At 48.2% G+C, this 19,138-nt stretch overlaps 1 protein-coding gene across 5 annotated transcripts in view; it reads left to right on the plus strand.

Moving 5' to 3' along the window:
* The window catches only part of CTIF (cap binding complex dependent translation initiation factor), a 141,254-nt gene that overhangs the window by 8,451 nt on the left and 113,665 nt on the right, over positions 1-19,138 (plus strand). For all 5 annotated transcript variants that reach the window (XM_055791291.1, XM_055791292.1, XM_055791293.1 and 2 more), the window contains exon 2: positions 18,245-18,457. In XM_055791291.1, the coding sequence (XP_055647266.1) occupies positions 18,278-18,457 (180 nt within the window). In that variant the 5' untranslated portion in view covers positions 18,245-18,277. The remainder of the gene's footprint in view (positions 1-18,244; positions 18,458-19,138) is intronic.

Genomic DNA, 19,138 nt, shown 5'->3' on the forward strand with positions numbered 1-19,138 from the left:
ACTCTCAGGAGTAGTAATTTGTACATGATGGGATCTCTGCTGAGGATGTATGTGATGGAATCCATGCTGGGCAGATCTTACCTCCACGGCGGCAGTCCCATGCCTTTACTGTCCTTTGCTGACGGTCACTCTCCCGGGTGGTCTCTCAGCTCCTGGGTTGGCTCTGGCAGGGAGCAATCTTTTGTGAGCAGATGTTGCTGGAGATTGGGCACTGTTTCTCCGGTAGCTTATGGTGACAGGTCTGTCCTCACTCTTGGTCTGTGTGGTGCATGCAGCAGCATTTGATCCCACTTTGACATGGCTGAATTACAGTGAGTGGTGAATTTTAGTTTCGCAAGCCTTTGGTAGAACATTGGTGACTCCAGACGTGGCTTTGCTGGAGCTCATACTCCGTGAGCAAGGACTTCTTTGGTGATCACAATATTCAAGCTTTTTTTTGGTGTATATTAACACCTCATTTGGCAGCAAGCGTTGTAATTATTGGTACGGACCTTCGTCGAGACCCTGCTGTTGCCAGCTGCTGGAGAAGGACTGAAAACTGAGGCCTTTTGGCATGGTGGGGGATGGCCTCATGTCATGGGATCGGTGCCAGCAGAGCTTTTAATAGCTTGATGATATTAGGCTTGCTCAGCAGGGCCAGACCAAGCTTCTGCAGCACGGCTGAAGCACTGCTAAGGTACCTCCAAGTGCCTAGGGGCTACTTGGGAGTCCTCATGTTGAACAGCCAAGTGTGTTTGCTGGTGGCAAAGGTATCATGCTAAGTGCCCCAGAACAGCAGAAAATCTTGGGGTAAGGAGCACAGAGCCCAGGACCCAGAAATTACATTTGATCTTTATTGGGATCTCTGTTGAATCAGACCTGTCCAGTTCAGCCAGATGTTTCTGGAGAAGGTGTGGGAGCCTTGCAGGAGGCAGGTTTCACCTGCCCCTCACATTGCTTACCTTCTCAAGGTGCTGTTTGCCATGGGAAACGCATGGAGGAGGCTGTCTCCTGGTGGTGCAGCCATAAATACACAAGGAAAAAGGGTGGTTGGAAAGATGAAGGAAGCACTTTGGAAGGAAGCCATCTCTTCGGTCTGGTAGTCAACAAATACGGGTGTACGCTAACGGGTATGCTGGGGGTTAAGCTGTCTCTATTAAGTAAATGCAAACTCTGAGAATGTCCGGATATTTTTACAAGACCCCCCAGAAAACTAAGCCTATTGCTTCTTGTAATGCCCGTGTCAGATCATACTTCTCCTTCCTTGAGTCCCTGGGCCAGCCCCCTGCAGCAGGTGGAACGTGGGTGCCTGGGGGCATCGTGTTGTCTTGTCTAATTCTGGCTGTTGTGAGACAATACAGGCGTTAAGTCAAGTTTTATGGGAAGCACTTTAACCTTTCTTCGTGATAAGGTGGTGGCTGATGTTGTGAAAAAACTTGAAGTGTTGTGGGTGTTGAGCAGCCAAGGTGAGTATTTGCGTGGAGGTGTAGGGTGTGCTGCGAGGTCTGAAGTTGGTCATCACCTAGAAATGCCTCAGTAACCCAGCCTGGGTTTTGCTTGCTTGTGTTCATGTTTTTTTCTTTTCTTTTAAGAAATCCAATCAAATCATGAACCTGTCAGAGGCCGTTAGTTAACCAGTGTGGTCGTTGTAAAGCACCTGGTGGTGTGACTCTCGGGTCTGACTGTGTGTCAAGAGGTGGATCTGTTGATAGTCCTTCCCTCGGTCCCTTAATACTTCTGACCTTTTCCACGTATCTACAAGCGTTACAGTGAGCTTGACGGGAAGTGTCAGCCACCAATAAAGCCTCCCTCTCCTCCGCTCCACAGGCTGAGCAGCCTCAGATTGTATTTTCCACTTACTTTCTTGATTCTGTTTATCCGGTTCATTACAGTAGACACATCCATTGTGTGCTTTCGGCTTCTCTCTTCTCAGGTCTCTTCCACGTCATCCAGGGACACGAATGAAAAGCTGTAGCCTTGTCCTCGCAGCACCTGCGCTCACTCAGGCCATATTAGCTCTCTTCTGAGCATCTCTGTTTATTGATTAAAGCATTAGGAGGAATGTCAGCTTGGAAGCAGTGGGTTTGATTAGCCAATTATTTTAACAAAAAAACAGTGAACTTGGATTCAGAGTACACGAGAAGTTGTAGCCCCTGTTTTCTAATGTGCTGGAGGTCGGTTGGAGTACACAACCAAATGGGAGCACCGGTCGGGAAGCTAACGAGAGGAGCTTGCAGGCTGAATGTGAGATTGTGCATGAGGTTTTGTGCATGACCCAGGAGTATGGAAAAATATTGTGTGTATTTAAGGGGGGGCTTCTGGTTGCTGACTAGTGAACCGTAGTGACTGCAGGAACTTCATGGTTACATGAAACGCGTGCAGGGCAGCTGAGTCTGTAGGATACTCTTCTGGTGTGAAGGTTGGGTTTAACTTCGATCGATCAGTCTCTGAAGTAGTTAAGTCCTGGTGGAATTCATGTACTGGTGGAATGCTTGGCAGTTGGGAAAAGCTTGCTGGTAGCAACATAGCTTACTGGAGGGACAGCTGTGTGGTCTGAAAGCGTGAGGCTTCACAAGAGCGTCTCAGATTGGTGTGTGTGTTGCCTTGAGCTGTCCAGGGAGCCGATGAAGGTTGTAGGGGCAAGCGGGAGTATTGGTGAGGTGTTCGCAGAGAAGCAGCTTAGAAAAAATGTTGGAGACACCAGTGAAGGAGTATCTGCCTTCACTGTTGACAAAACCAAGTTTTTTGAAAGTGGTGGTGGTGGTGGGGGAGGTGTTGATGCAAGTCACCATCTGGAGGGAGACCCTAAAGCCCAAGCACTGGGTGACTTGTTTCTGTCTTCTGGATTGGAGGGTTGGCCCTAGTGTGGGGTGGCCGAGTCGGAGCCCGGTGATGGCTTTTGCGAGGTACAGGTGGGGTTAAGGAGAGAAGGGGGGTCAGGGCAGTGAGCACATCTTCCTCGTTGGTCTCCCTTTCCTGCGTGCTCCGTCCAGTGTCAAACAGCTGGCCGTGAGCTCAGTGCAGCTCCCGCTCTGGGGCTGTAGCTGGGGTTCTTTCAAGTCCTTGAGCTCCGAGGCTGCCAGGATGGGCAGAGCTGATGGCAAATGTCCAGGAAGGAAGCGATGGATAACAGAAAGCCTCTGGCTCCCTTTTTACAGGGAAAGGTGCGTGCGTAGGCTGTACAGGACCATCCTCTTTGCCTCCTGGAGCTTTGCTGGCTGTGAGTGATTGTCATGTATTTGAGCTTCACATCAAACTCTGTTACCTCTACTAAAGGTCAGCCTGGACTTCTGGGCCACTTGCTGCTGGGAAGAGCTTTCTTCTAGTTTTGATTAAGTTGGAGGTAAGACCTGGTGACTTTGTCCTGGAAGTCTGGGCTAAGGAAAGATCTCCCTAGGAGAGATCCTGGCATTACTCTGGATTGAAGTAGGCTCTGGGAGTCCTCTGGTCCAGCCCTCTGTGCAGGGCCAGCTTCTGCATCAAACCTGCCTGCTCAGGGCCTCATCCAGCTGAGTCTTGATGCTGTTTCCAAGGATGGAGACTGCAGACCCCCTTGGGTCACCAGTTGGGTGCTGAACCATGCTCACAGTGAAGGAATTTCCTAATATTTTCTAATATGTGGTTTCCCATGCTGCTGCTGTGATCCCAAGACCTTGAGGTGAGCGGCTGCAGTGCTTTGCTGTTGGAGGTCTTTCTGCTACCAGCCCTTTCCATGCCCCTGACATATTGCTGTTGGCTTTCTCAGCTCCTCAGGGACATCACCACTTTCTATCACGGCAGCAGCCTGTGTGTGCATGTGTGCACTGAGAAGGCTTATCACCAACTGACCTAATTATTATAATCTCACTCTTCCCTAGATAGTGCACGTTTCCTTGGCTCTCGGGAGGCTTCCCTGGTTTGTCCAACTGCTGTTTGATTTCTCATCTGTCTTTTAATAACATTATGCATTTGCTCAGGCTAGGTAAAGCCAGAGAATAAGGTTTGTAGCCAGATACAGTGCAATACGTGTTAACTGCCTTTCCTGTTCTGACGGCCATCCTGCTGGGTTTAGTGGCCCTAGCCTGTCGTACCTTCCAGGTGTTCCCCCTGCATGTGTTCGCTTGCAACTCAGCTCTTCACCATGACCCCCTCTTCCCCCTGCCCTGACTGTACACATGCATCCTCTTTACTGCAGAAATCCTCTGGCCGCTGTAGTTCATGGGTGAAAATTGTGCATTGATGCTTTCTGCCCCATTTGTGGATGCAGGGTTGTTGCCTATACCTTTTTTCTTGTTGTTGCCTATCCCATTTTTTTATTGTTGTTCCCTATCCCTTTTTTTTTTTTACCTTCTGCCAGACCACTTCGATTGCCCTGCACTCCCTGCTGCTGATTCTTCCTTCCCTACCTGCTCCCTCTCCTGTTCATAGGGGGTTTTCTGGGTACAGATACAGGCCAGTTACCGTTTAAAGGTGCCACATTCTTTTTCAGCAAGACAGGGGTTTGCAGCATGTTAACAGGATTTAACAGCTACTTCAACACAAGTAAAATAAAGCCTCAGAGAGAAAAAAAAAAAAACCCAACCCAACAGCAAAACATTGCATCTTGGGGTGAGTTCTGTCCGTTTAAAAACTTAATTTTCTTTCTGAAAACTGAAGTTGGGAGTTACCCCTGTGCTATCGGAAAGCTTCTGCGGTCCCCGTTGGGCAGAGAATAACCTGACATAACTCGGTGCCTCCTTGCAGGAGCAGGGCTTACCGCTAAGCTTCCCGGTTGAACCACCTGACGAGATCAAGAGAGGTTAGCAGCACCGCTGGGGCTTGGTGGCAGAGTTGTTTGAAAAACAACAAGTCAGCAACATTATCCTGAGCACCTGGAGTTTTTAATCCCCGTGTCATGTACAAGATCCAGTTTGACCTGAAAGGGAGTGGGAGAGGATGCAGCTGGGCATCATCTGAGCATCAGAGAGGCTTTATGTGTGTTGGGGTTTCTGCAGCCCTGGGTGTTATCTTGTGCAGTGCCTGATAGTCACTGGAGAGTAAATATTTTCTCCTGGGGCAGAGCAGCCTGTGGAGTTGCTGGGATCAAGTCAAAACAGAGGGATTGCTGGGAAGATAAGGCCCAAGAGGGCTGGCACTGGGATTGTGCCATGCATCACACCTTGCCTCCAGAACTGGGGCTACAGCAGTCCCCCCTCTCTTTGAGGGGATGTGGGTTCCCATTTTCCATATTCCCCTCTTCTTTGGAGGAAAAAAAAAAAAAACAAAACAAAACAAACCCCGATGTGAAGTTTCCTGAGGTTCCTGTGACTTTCTAGCATATATGTGAATTGCAGTAACACTTCAATTTACGTCTTCTGTCCTGGAGCATTGCTGCATCCTTTGGGTGGGGTACCCCAAATTATCCTCAGATATTCTGGATACTCCTCAACATCAGCGCATAGATTGGATAGTGCAAATAATTGATGCTAACTGTATTTTCTGTTTTTCCAGTTAATTAGCCTGTAGAAAAATTACAATAGTAAGGGTAGTTGTGGGGGATAAGAGGATTTTTAACTGGGGCCAGTGAAAATAGGTATTTTTATTTCATTAAAACAGGAAACAAAATAATGTCAAATCAAAGAGGCTTAATTCAGTCCAAAATTAAATCAGTTTTTAAGTCTTTTTACACTATGATAGAGCGCTGTGGAAATTTAGTGTACATCACCATGAAATGAAAGTAAAACCCTTTTGTTTAAAAATTCCAAACCCTAAAAAAAAGTGAAAGAACTCTTTCCAGCGTTTTCTTCCCAGTGTTTTGGCTGCAATGACTTGACCAAAACTATTTAAAATTCACGAAGTTGGGCTGCTGGCAAACAAGTGATTTTTAAAATTATAATTATTACTTGATGGGTTCAGCCTTTTGCTTCTGTAAAAGTGTGGCAGAAACATGACCCTTATCCCATGCCAGAGGAGGGGACACCTGGGGCTGGAGTGCCAGGTGTCACCTCTGGTTCCTGGTGCTGGAAAGCATTAGGCTGCTTCTGGATGTCATGGCTGTGTGTGGGTGCTCACCAGCAGCAGGGTGTTCCTGTGGACTGGGGGTCCTCCGCCAGCACAGGGTTTCTCCAAGGTCCCTCTAAGAGGGAAGAGCCCTGAGGAGCGGGGAGAGCCTGCCCCAAGTCCCGGCATGGTGTGGTAACATTGGCATTTGTTGTGTCTTCCTCTGAAGTCTCCAGGTGCTTGCAGTAACTCAGGGCTAAGGCGCAGAGTTTATTTTCTTGATCACTTGTATTGTGTAATTTATTCCAGAAGTGCCTTTTCCAGGCCCTTGTTAAGCTCAGCTAGTTAATTGGTGGGTCATAAACATCCCTCAGATGCCCTCATGAGACCTGCACTGTACAGGCATCTGAGAGCTGGCAACAGTGGGCTTCCACCTGCAAGGCCCTTTAGTGTGAGATACCATCTGGATGTATAGCATTATGCAGTCTCTTGATTAATCAAATTCTCCCTTACCTCTTTTTTTCCCAAAGCTGAATAGTTTGGGTTCTTTTTTTGTACCTCTTAGGTCAAAGATACATGAACAGCAGGCGTCCTGCTATGATGTTCCTGCTGAAACTGCTGATGCTGCTTCCCTTTGTTGCAATTGCAGTCCTCCCCCCATGTTCTCGTTATGATTAACTTCGGGGCTGTTAATTGCTCGGTGTAAGCAGAGGCTGGCCAGTGCAGGGAGGTGCAGGAGGGGACTTTTCTCAGATGCTGACGTGGCCTGGGTTGAACTCGTTTGGTCCCTGCAGCTGTATTCAGTGGGGCTGCTGCATGGTGGAGTTTTTCACGGGAGGACCTTCATGATGAACGTGAAGGACCCTTCAACGAAAGAACAAAAAAGTAGTGTAAAACTAATTTGTGGATGTGTTTCTGGGTTGTCCTCATGCATTCGGTCCCCCAGTTGCTGTTTGGGGGTTGGTCCTAGGCATGGCTCATGGGTTTTCTACTGCAGGCGGAGTCTTGGGGTGGACACAGCTAGCCTGAAAGGTGGATCCTGTTGGTCTTTGATATCTGCAGGTGGTCCCAGGTCCTCCAGTCATCATCCAACCCTGTAGAAACAGTGTTTCCTTTGGGTCAGGAGTCAAACTTACCAAAATAAGTATTCCTGGCACTATCCCTGGCCAGGCTGTGTTTTTGGGGGAAAAGCTGCTTTTGATGCCTTCTTGGTCTGCTTTTTCTGAGCTGCTGGGTTTTTACCGAGTGCAGGTACCCCAGGGGCATTCTGATAAGGCCAAACGGACGTTCATCAAAGACCTTCTAGATCTGTGATGCCTTCCATGCAGTAGCACCTTGAAGTTCCAAGACCTCTTTCTTCCTCCCTGAGCTAGAAGGGAAAGCCAAGCATTTAAGGTAAATCCAAACAGGGCTTGTTGCATTTTACAAGAGAGGGAAGTGCGGCACGGTGGAGGAGCCAGCGATACATCCCAATCACACGTGCAGCACGTGTTGCACTTGGGTCCATGATGGATGGAGCATTTCATAAAGAGCAGCTCAAGGACATTTTGGGATGAACTTGAGGTTCTTGTCCCCAGGACACCAGCAGTGATGCTGGGGCTCAGCAGGGTGCCTGAGAGCTGAGGTTGGCAGAAGGGGGTGATGTTGAGGACGCTGACAGCAGGGCATGTTAGGACATAGGGCTGGTGGATCCCAAGGCTCAGCATCTTGTCTTGATCTGGGCCAGTCATCCAGACTGTTGTTGCTGCTGGTGGAGGTAAATAGACACTCCCAAAGCTCACTTGTTCTCATGTTCATGTCAAAATAGGTCAGCTGTCGTGTCCTGGAAGTACCTGTCTTGCAGTTTGCTTTGTATTAATGAAAACCTCCCTGTCCTCCAGGCTCAGCTGAGTTGAGCTGCTTCATTTACCTCTTATTAATCAAACACAGTGGTCCCCTGGGCAAGAAGTGTAGCCGTGCAAGTGCAGCAGCTTTACCCCCTGGGGTTTGGCAGGCTGCTCTTCCCATCTTTATCGCTGGCTTCTTACAACCCCTCACTTGCTGTGATTCAGGGAGGGGAATAACCAAAGGGGGAGTGGGGCTTTTGGGGAGATGTGTGCCTTCACTGCTGCTGCAGAGCATCCAGCCAGCAGAGTGATAGTCTGGGAGTGATTGTGAAAAAATGCACTTCAAGCCTCAAAAAGGCTCTGGTGGCTGGCCAGTAACTTCCGAAAATTCCTGTCTGGGGAGGTGCTTTGCCTTGGTATTTGTGGACTAGTTCCTTGAGGGAGGGGTTATCCTGGTGAATTGGTTCAAGCTGTCTCATGAGCCACTGGACAGAGCTAAAAGCTGGGGCTGGATTTGAGAGGAGGGTTAAGCTTGTATCATCGATCTGTGCCACTTAGGCAAAGTGAAACTTGGAGAGGGTCTGGAGAAACTTGGGGAGCCCTCTCCAGGGCTGGACATTGCCTGCTGCTGGGGCTTTAGCCAGCGTGGTGGGTCCACAGGGAGCTGGAGCCTGTCTCTGCCACGCAGCAGCATCCGCTGGCTCAGCAGGAGCCTTGGTGGGTGCTGTGGTACCCGCACTGGGTCACGTCCCTTCCCAGGGTAGCTGCTGGGAGCCTGGTGCAAAACCTGGGTGTCACATTTGCTCTCCTGATTGCTATGGGAAACTATGTGGGAGAATGTGCAGGAGATCCTCATAGGCTGAAAAAATGTATTTAGGGTCTGCAAGGGCATCCTTCCAAGCAGTGAGAGCTGTCTTAGGTGATGCCCTTTGCCCACAGTAGTCTCAGGGAGCCACGTTTAATGCAGAGAGTCCCTCTGGCTGGATTGCTTTTCCATAACACAGTCACTTTGCTGGATGGAAACCAGCTGTCTGGACCATGTCCAGTGTGTGTGGCCAGGAGCTAAGGAGGACACTCTGTCCGGCCCCAGGTGAAGGGAAGGCTTTGGTGATCAACACAATCCCGGGTCAAAAACCTGTTCTTAAATTCCTTAGATGTGTGAAGGTTGGATGCCTTTCTGGGGTGTGTGTCGTACTCCTTCATTCTCCCCCAAGCAGAAAGTTCAACAGGTAGGTAGGACATGGGATGCTGCTTGTGGCTTTTTCCCTGTCTTTGCAAGCGGCTGCAGCTCTTATATACTTAAATCTGGAGGAGGCCAGAAGCAGGGACAGCGGTCCTGGAAAGCTCAACTCTTTTTTGTCACTGATGTCCCCATTCCCTGGCCAGCTCAGCGTCATAGTGGATTTGCTCGCATGGTGTTGGACACCAACCCCACAGGTTTTCCTGTCCCTTTGTGCTTCCTCAGAGCTTCGTTTGGTTCCCTGCCTCTTTATTATTATTAGACCAGAAGCATTATGAGGAAGGGACTTCTTTTCCTTCTGCATGTAAAGAATTGCCTATTTCCCAAATTCCTTTCCACTAGATATTCAGGAGCTCTCATGGGTGGTGGTGCCATGGCCACTGCCTGTATGGGAAATCAGTCAGGTCCATGGCTGATGCTCCCAGGGTGGCCATGATGTAAAAGCCAATCTGCTGCTTATTTTATAGCTCGAACATTTGAATGCGGTGGAGGAGCGGGGGTCCAGGATCCAGAGGCAGGTTTTGGAAATCTTGTTTGTTTGTGGGTGTTGTTGAGTGGGGGTTTTAAGGGTTTTGGTTTTTTTAGCACTGAAGGTAATTAAAGATTCAGGAGATCTCTGAATATACTTACTTGTGCATGGAGTCTTTCAAATGAGTTTAATTAGCTCAGAGAGGGGCATGGTAAGCTGTTTATTTTCTTTTTCCTCTGCAAAACGACAGAGGTTTACTCTGGATTATTTTTCTTTCCAGTTCCAGTTCGACAGCTCATGTTGGGCAGACTGCACAGAGATCCCTTGTGAGCAAGGCCAGCCTTGGATCGTAGAGAATTGTCTCTCCTTGAAATCTACAGCTTGGTTTGCTCGTGTAATCCAAGCCCAAATATCACCGAATCTGAGGCTGGGAAAGATTGTTCCCCTTGGTCGGAGCAGCAGGAACCTCATTGCAGGGGTTTGGTCTAGATGATCTTTAAAGGTCACTTCCAAACCATTCGATGATTCTACGATTCCCAGGAGGAGAGGACCAGCTGGTGGCTCCTAGCATAAAATCCCCTCCACCCGTCCGGAGTGGCAGCTCTGGCGTTTTGGCTGGTGGCCGAGGTATGTCCTCTGAATGCTGCTAAAAGCCAGCATACGGGTGCAAAAATGCTCTTTGCCAGCAAACTAGGGGCATGGTTTAATAGGGATTAAGCACCCTCCACGCCTGCCCTGCTGCTGACCAGGGGATGCCGCTCCCGCCCCATCCCTCCCCACCAGCAGGCACCTGTGGGATGGATTACTTCAGCGGGTTGACATCTCAACTTAGAGTTGGATGTATCTTTTAGGATTACTGGGCTTTTCACAGCCCAAGTGCCCATTATACTGCCTGGGTGCCTGGAAAGAAAAGATTTACTTTCTGATAATGGTTTCCCTTTGGTTATTTGGAAAAGACAGTACGTGGCAGCCGGTGCTGGCGTGTGAGCCCACGGTTGAAACGTGCGATTATAAAGTGTACGGATCAGCTCGTTATTATAATACTTTTATTTAGGATGTGGGCTGTGCTCTCTGCCTGCAGAGTGCTGCCTGCACAGGGAGTTTTGCACCCTGGCTGCTGCTTACCCCCTGGGACCGAGGATCGGGGCTTACCCCCTGGGACTGTGGAGGAGCTGGGCAAAATACAAGTATCGCTTGCCTGGGGGTTGCTACCTGCAGCATGCGTCATGACAGGGCACATGCGTGTGCACGGTGTACATGTACAAGCTCTTCTGGTGGGAGAACATCCTTCATTCATGTCTTCTAGTATAATTCCTGCAACCAGCATGTCCTACCCAGCCTGCCGGTGCGATGCCTTGTGCTCTTGAAGGAGAAACAGCGCAGGTCCAAAGAGGAGTTCATAGAGCACGAGTTAGATCTGTGCTTTTTGGCTATTTCTTCAAGCATTTTTATTTGGCAACGTTTCCTTTGTAAAGGTGAAAAATAACAATGATAAGATGTAACGTGGACTCTTGTTCCATTAGCTTTTAGCAGAAGCAGAGAATGTGAAAATGGATTATGTCTGACTCAAGTTCATTGTTTCTAGTATCAGCAATGTAGAGGTAGGTTATAAAAGGCTGTTCTTGGTTCAGGTCTTGGTGGTTGGAGGTTTTTTTATTACCTGTTTTGGGTTTTATTTCTAGACATGCTGATGTATTTCCATATATTGAATTTGTCTCAAAATCAGGGGACGGAGAGCACGCCTTGCTGTTGTGCTGCAGCTGGAGTGATGCTCCAGCAGACTCCTTGCCCTGGCATCCCGTGTAGTGGAGCATCCCACCGCAGGGTGGGACTGGTGTCTGTCAGATGGCCCATAAACTCACCTCCATTCACCCCCTGAAGTTCAGATAGCAGTTTTCTTATTTGTATGCTGGGTTTTCCTTTCTTTTTCTTGGCAACATGCATCACAAGCCAAAGGTAACATCTCCCCTTGGGCAAGGAAGCCCATCTGGTGGAAAACCTCTCCAGCCTCATGCACAGATTTGACATGCTGAAAGACTTTGGTCCTAAGGGTGATGAGGCTTTGGTTTTGTGTAAAAAGAAAAAAAAAAATCCACCTCCCAACTGCAAAACATTCCTCATTGCAGTGAAGCAAGCTACATAATAAATTATTCTCTGGGTGAGAACAAGGGTTTTCTGGCTTTCTGGTTATTCCTCTCCCTTTCTTGCTGGATCACTGTGTCAGGGCAGCTGGTTTGGGCCAGATTCTGTGGCCTTTTGCACTGCCTCTTTTCCCCTCCCTTCCCTGCTCCCTTTATTTCAGTGTTTATTTTAATGGCTCTGTTTTGATGCGCTGTGGCATTCGCCCACTCAGTTGCAAGCCAGGCTCATGGATGGCACTGCAACGTGGCAGCTGTTGGGCTCCTGTCCTGTCACTTGGGCTTTTCTGCATCGCCGGGTACCAGACCTGAGACTGGAGGATGATGAAATATATAAAATGCCTAGCCAGCCGTGGATGGATCAGTATCTGAAAAGCCTAAGGCTAGCTCCAGCAGCGGTTGCTCAGTGTGGTTTTCAGAGGTGTTTACATCTTAATTAGAAAAGGGTTGGATCCAGGGTATAATAATTTACATTGCTGCACTTTATGTTTTGGCATTCCGAAAGATACTGGCTTTGGAGCAGCAAATCCAAACCAGACACATGATGCTTCATCTGTGCTCGTGGAGATGCAGCAATACCTGGATGCGGGGAGTCTTGGTTCATCTCGATTGCTTTCATTTTCCATAGTAACTGTTCCTGCAGCTTGCTGGATACAAAAGCTGGCTGCCGGCAATAAAGATAAACTGCTCGTTTCATTCACCGGGATGCTCTCGCTGCTTTAGAAAGACACGTTGCTAATTACTTGTTGTTGGAAATGGGCTGGATTAGGAGAGAGAAAATATTGCTGCTGAAGGAGCTCATTAAAAGGAGATGCTGGGAAGCAAACCCGATGCCCCCCCGGCTGTGGCCGTGCTGATAGGCAGGGGTTCAAACCCCAAGCACAGACGGTCAAAGGTCCGTCAGCATGAACTGCTGCCAGTGTCAACTGGTGGACAGTTATTTGCAGGGTCAAAGCACACGGAGGGTTTCACTTGACCTGATAAGAACTAGGAGAGTTGTTCTGCACCAGCTGCTCTGCCCTGGTATGTGTGGTTGAAGTATCTCTCCCAGGTCTGGGGCTGAAGGAACCTCCTTCCTTGTGCACTTCAGCAGTGGCTTTGGAGAAGTGTGGGGGAGGTGATGATGGAGGGTTTGACCACGTGCTGATCCTCTCTACCCTGCCCCAGCAAAGCACCAAGCAGAAGAGGGTGTTATCTGGCTGAGAGGTGATGTCCAACAGGTCCTCGCTGTAGGGAGCGGAGAGCGATGGGGTGGGTTTTGGAGGGTGGACAAGGGATGTGAAAACTGTTGGTTGCTCATGGGGGTGTCTGCTGGCTGGCGCTGGAGCCTTTCCCTGGGTCTTGCTGGGGTTCTCTTCAGTTTGATTTTTACCCTCATCCCATGCAGGCACAGATAAATAAACGTATGGGCTGCTGGGGTGCTGCTTGGTTCATGTCCCACATGCCTCAGAGGAGAAAGGACCTGCTGGATCACAGCAGGATTTAAAATTTATTTATTATAAACTCCCCAGGGAGAATGAAAGTGAGAGGGACACTGGATGTCCTACCACAGAAGAGTAAAAGGAGGTGGCTGCGTTGGTACATGAACAATTTGCACTGTGACAGCCTTTTATAGGAAGCATCTCTTGTTCCTAGAAAAACCTGGGATGATAAATCCCATATGGCAAGAAGAAGGCTTTCAGTGACCTGTCAGGGTGGCTCTGGAGCCTGTCACAGCCTCCCTCTCCAGCGGCTGGCCTGCGATGGCATTCTGGGGAATAAATCCTCTACGGAGAGAGGCCACTCTGCGTTCCTTCTGCCTGTATTGGAATTGCAGAGGAACAGAGGATTGGCATGGGATAAATTTTCAGTATTTAACTGGAGCATAAGTAAGGAATAGACATGGGTTTTTCAACTCTGATACCTTAAGTGAGTCACTTAAACCCATATCTAAAAGCTGAGGCAGGTGGTTGGAAAGATGCGCTGGGCACTTGCCATTTATTGAGATTTGGTGGTCATTGAACCTTTTGGTAATCAAATTTTTATATAGGTGCCTAAACCTGGAGAACCCTGATGCTAAGTACCACATAAAGCAGTTCTGCCTGAACTCTGTATTTCAGAGCTCTTCTCCAGTCATCTTACCTAGGAGTCAGCACTGAGTGTTACCTCCTGGCAGGGTAATTGTCAGGTAAATCCCCTTCCAGCTCTCACTGTTTGGGTGCGAGTGATAGTGTGGTTCTCCTGGTTCTCTTGTCTTTGAAGGCTGTGGCCTTCAAAGACGCTTGTCGTGTGTGAGAAAGCATTTTAGGCTTTCAGCATCCGTCCAATGGAAGCAAAAAAATGGCAAAAGCAACCTCTTTATTTTGTTTTCTTGTCTGATGCCTGACCGGCTTGGACTTTGGGTAGGAGTGAGAAGGTGTGCAGTTGTTGGCTTAACAGGAGGTTAAAATGTTGGATTGTCTTGCTGAGTTGGAGCAACGTTTGTTTTAAGAAGATCTCTTCATGGGCAGCAGTTTTGCTGGAAAGGTTGCCACATCAGCATGTTTTGGACCAAAAGCCCCCACTCCTCACTTCAAGGAATGTTTGTTTGGGGCTGGAGTCCCTGCTCCCTTGGGATGGCTGGGGCACCGGTGGGTCCCACCCTGGGGGAAGAGCTGTGTAAGGCTGCCCTGTGGTGCTGCCTCGGCGCTGCCAGGCTGCTGCAGTCCAGGTTTTGGAGAAGCTTTGTCTTGTTGTGCTGGAGAGAAGATGGCTGGAGCATCTTCCCTGGGGGAAGATGTTCGCATGGGGTCCTTTTGCCCAGACCGCAGTGAGCTGATGGAAATGCTTTGCTGTCCCTGCATGTCTGTTGTCTTCTCATCACGGTCTCACCTTTTCTACGTCGTTTTGGTTGCAAGTTCCCCTGTGCTGTTGCCCCCCACCCATCTTCCCCCAAATGGGTTCCTTCCATTGCTGCTCTTCACCTCTTCAGACTCACCCCTTGCTCCCGCAAGTTCAGCAAGCCTGGAACACCTTTGAGAGAAGGGGAATGAATGTACCAACGTCACAAAAAATGCTCTTCCTTACTGAGTTTATTTGCTGATTAAGGGTAAAACTGTATAATTGCCATAAACTATATAATCTTGCTAGAGCAAGAACCCCATTTAGATCACTCTTAATAACAGCTATTAATAATAATTATACATTAAAGTAATGCTCATAGTTACTAAGTTATAATAATCAGTTTACACATCTATTGACTTTTTCTGCTGCTGACTCCTTGTTTTATGGTCGCAGTAAAGAACATAGCATGGGCTTTGTAGGAAAGGTTAGGAAGGCAGTTTTCAGACCCCCAAAACTTACAGACTTTGTGCTTTGATAAAGTAGGGAGAGAGGAGGGAACAGGAAAAAAGTGTGCATTTGAGGTTGTTCTCCGTTAATTATCACTAAGGAGTGTATCTGGGGTCTGGGAATCCTTGGTGGTAGGCACTGTGCCAACACAGATCCAAGGGACCACCACTCCCTGAAGAGCTCTCAAAAACATGTGTTTTCTTGGTTTGGGAAGACATCAGCCGCTTTGATGCTCAGATGTGGGTTTGGATTTTTCTTTGAAAACCTCTTGTTCATGCATGTTTTGTTTGAAGGTGAGGCATAATGGGAAACCTGCTCCAGGCACAGAAGTTTCCTGACAGGTGGCACCAAGAAGAGCAGGAGACCATCCATCCTACACCACCTTCCTGGCAGAGATTGTTAATTCTGGAAAGAGAGAGGAGGTTTAGCTTTAGTGTGGAGAGTAAACCTTTGCAGGTAGACTTGAATTGGTCTGGGTCTAGGAGGATGTTTGGCTTCCCAAGATTCCTCCTGCCAAGGAGGAAGGGCCACCATTTGTGTTCCAGAATCTGTCCTGCTTGAAGGGCCAGGCTGCTTGAACCAAGAACCAGCAAATGGGCCTCTGTAAACTCGTGATTATCTTGGTTTGGTTTTGTCAAGCATGTTTTATATATGTGCATCTCACACTTGGTGGAATTAGGTAGAGCCCAGTAGCTGAAAAAGCTTCTAGGGGATGGTGACCAAAACAACCCTCATCTGAGCGCTGGGATATCTCTGGGCGGGCTGGTGGAACTGGAGGAGGCAGTTGCATGACAAGTGGGAGAGACTCATGTAAAATGGGTGAGACTGCTCAGAAAGAAGTATGGGAAGTAGGCTGGGAGAGCAAAGCAGAATTTAAGCGATGAAGTCCTTGAACATCATCTCATGGAATTGTAAAACCATTCAGGCTGGAGAAGACTTCAGGTCTGTAGTTCAGCTACTTGCCCAAAGGAGGTTTAGCATCAAGTTGGGATGTTACCTCACTCCGTAGGGATCAGGCACGTGTGGTGCTAATGATGAACTCCCATATAGGAAGGGAGTGTGGTCAGAGGGGGAATTCAAAGGACAAATTTAGAAAACCCAGAGCTGGTCGCTACCAGGGAGTGCCGTGAGATGCCACAAAGTCAAGATGTTCCTTTGCTTGTTGAGCCTCTTTACTGACACCCTGGTTTGGGTGACACTGGCATATTGGCAGTGGCTCTGGCCCACCGGTACGTCCATGTTGGGTGGCCAGTCTCTGTGTCATTATGTGATTCACACCGGCTTGGTGCACACCAAGCATATAAAGAAGATTACAGGCTGTGACTTGTTAGTCTTTTATCTTATTACGAGGGTTAGATGCCAACCAACTCTCTGTCCGTGCTTGGACATCTGCTCTAGGGATCTTTGTGTACAATGATGATCCTATCTCAGGTGTCTGGGGTAGCTCGTCACCCTTAAACATTCGGGAGTGTTCTTCCTGCAAAGTTCTGGTTTTCTGTACAGAGAGGTGAAGGTGCTGGGAGATAATTTAGAGTTGCCTACTAGAGATCCATAAATCTCTCAGATACATGGGTCTTGCTCATTTGCTGGATCTGGTGGCTTCTGACAAACCCATTCCTTCTCAGTCTGCCATCTCTGCTGTTGCTAATCAGCAAAATGCTGTTTGGCCGTGGTGGTGAGCCCCCCCCCCCCCCCCCCCCCCCCCCCCCGCCCTGCAAGTGGAGTCCTGTTAGCCATTGCTCTGCTTTGTACTTTATCATGGATATTCAAGGGGGAGCATCCCTGGGGCAGCGCCCTGAGCTTGTTTGCCTCCAGTGCCACCTTAAAAAACCCACAGCAAACTAAAATAGGCAAACCCCCTTTGTGTTTGTGCTGTGTGGCCCCAGGGGATGGAGCATGACCACTGACTCTTGTGCTGCATCCCAGGTGATGTCACCTGTATCAGCTGTCCCCTGCCTCACATGGTCACTTCCCCACGCCATCCTGCCCTCCAGGACTCCTTGCAGCCACCTATTCTCCCAACTCTTTCTTCAACAATTTCTATTTAATAATTGATGGTTTCCATATGGTAATTGGCACTAATTAGCTAAAAGGGGAGAAGCATGCCCTCCTTGAGGGCTTTGTGCTCTCTGGGGCTCCTCTTTTTTTTTTCTTGTCTATTTTTCTTTCGTTCTGCTTTTTAATATGCCACATGATTTTTGTGCAGGAGCTAATGTGTGATATTGATCTACATAATGAACCTTTTTGACAGTCCAGGCACATTTGGGAATAATTCCTTGAGCAGATGAAATCCTTAGGCCAGAACTGCTCGTTCTTGGCAGTTTCCAAATGAAGCCACAATTGTTCAGAAGTGACAGATGAGAAATAGTTCAGGAGCTGGAAATTACATGAGCTGAGAACAGATTTCTTTTTCTTTTTTTTTTTTTCTTTTTTTTTTTTGCTTTCCCTTCTGGATGGCATGTGACTCACTCCGAATTTGCTTGGTAATTTTATACTAGTCTCAAAACATACAGTCAATACCAGTTCCTGGTGAAGGAGAGGGTGAAGGATTAAGTCCTTGTGTCCTGCAGTGTGGTGGGATCTCTTGTGTCTTCTCCTTCCCAGCCGCAGGGGAGGAGGAGCATGAGACTTACTACAAGACATTGGTTCAAAGCTTAATTCATGTGCAAACATGCCCAGCCCAGGTACAGGAGCTGATGGTTTCTTTTCCTTAAGGTGTGATTGGCATTCAGCCATGGGAAGGAGAGCATCATAAAGCCTCTCCATCTCCTGTAGAGCCATTCTCCTGCAGAGAGAGAGAGGTTTTAAAAATAAATTCTGGTGTGATTGCTGTTTCACCTCCACATGCAAACGTCGTCGCTGGACCATTTACAATCGTGCTGTTCACTCAGCATCATTTACTGCTACCATCTTAGAGAAGTTTTTCAGTTATCATCCTCTTCCTCACACCCTTGTCTGTCATGCCTAGCTTATCACCCTTATCCAGCACAGCTAATGCCATGGGCTTTGTAAATTAAACTTGTAATTTTTTTCTTTTCTGCATGTGTCTGGAGGTTTTCATTATTTTGCATTTTAAGAAGGAGGATAGGCACAATGTCTGTTGTTGTCTTTAGATGTAGGAATATTACAGAAGTGGGACTGGTTTTGCACACAGGGAAACTCTAAATGTGACAACCTAGGATTATTATAAATGTTATTGGAAAAGAGGATGTACAGCAAAAAGTATCCTGCCCGTGGTAACTGATAGGCTTTGGCTGCTGTTTTTTTAACCTTTTTATAATTACAGGGAAATAATTTCTCGCCTCTTTTTGTTTTGCTCTCTCAGGCCCCCTCCGTTCTTGGTGTCTTTCCTGAAGGGATGGAGAACTCGTCGGTGGCATCAGCCTCCTCGGAGGCGGGGAGCAGCCGCTCTCAGGAGATCGAGGAGCTGGAGCGTTTCATTGACAGCTACGTCCTGGAGTACCAGGTCCAGGGGCTGCTGACAGATAAAACAGAGGGGGACGGTGAGAGTGAGAAGACACGGTCCCACATCTCGCAGGTGGGTGAAGGGCACAGTGTGGGGTGGGAGAGAGGCTGGGGGACACTGCTGGCTTGTAGATGCATGTCCAGCTGAAGTAGCTTTTCTAGGATTGGGATGTGAAGCAGGATGTAATCAGACAGTGGATTTGGGGCAGCTTGCTTCTTTGGCTATATATATATAAGGTTTCCAGCCCATTGGTAGAGGACTCCTGACTGGGTTTTGTTTTTTCATGGTCTCAAGGTGCATGCCCAAAAGATTTCTGACTTCTCCAGGGTTCCCGTTTACAAAGGAATGACATTTCATTTGCAAATGAAGGATGCCTCTCTCCATGCCAAACTACTTCTCCAGGGTGAAGAAATTCTGGAGGGACTGGGAAGACCTGCAGGGGCTGCAGCAGGGGGGGATGCTTGGTAGTGAGATGTGCTCCTGCCCTTAGGCACAGGGGTGTCCGTGAAACAACCAAGACTAGAAGGTCAATCGAAAGCCCCAAGTGCTTCCCAGAAGTGTGATTTTTGTGGGCATTTTAATATGTATAACAAGTAACCTGTTTGCTTGCTTTCATGGTTATGTCAGAGAACGAAATTTCTGTATTTCAGAGTATGGGAATACCCAGCAAACAGAGGGATGGTTATGGTTTTAGCAGGGCTTGGTGTTGTCGTTAGGAATGACATGGTCCTAGTTAGGTTGGTTCCTAAAATG

This window comes from Falco peregrinus, chromosome Z (assembly GCF_023634155.1).
Source record: "Falco peregrinus isolate bFalPer1 chromosome Z, bFalPer1.pri, whole genome shotgun sequence".
Taxonomy (NCBI): domain Eukaryota; kingdom Metazoa; phylum Chordata; class Aves; order Falconiformes; family Falconidae; genus Falco; species Falco peregrinus.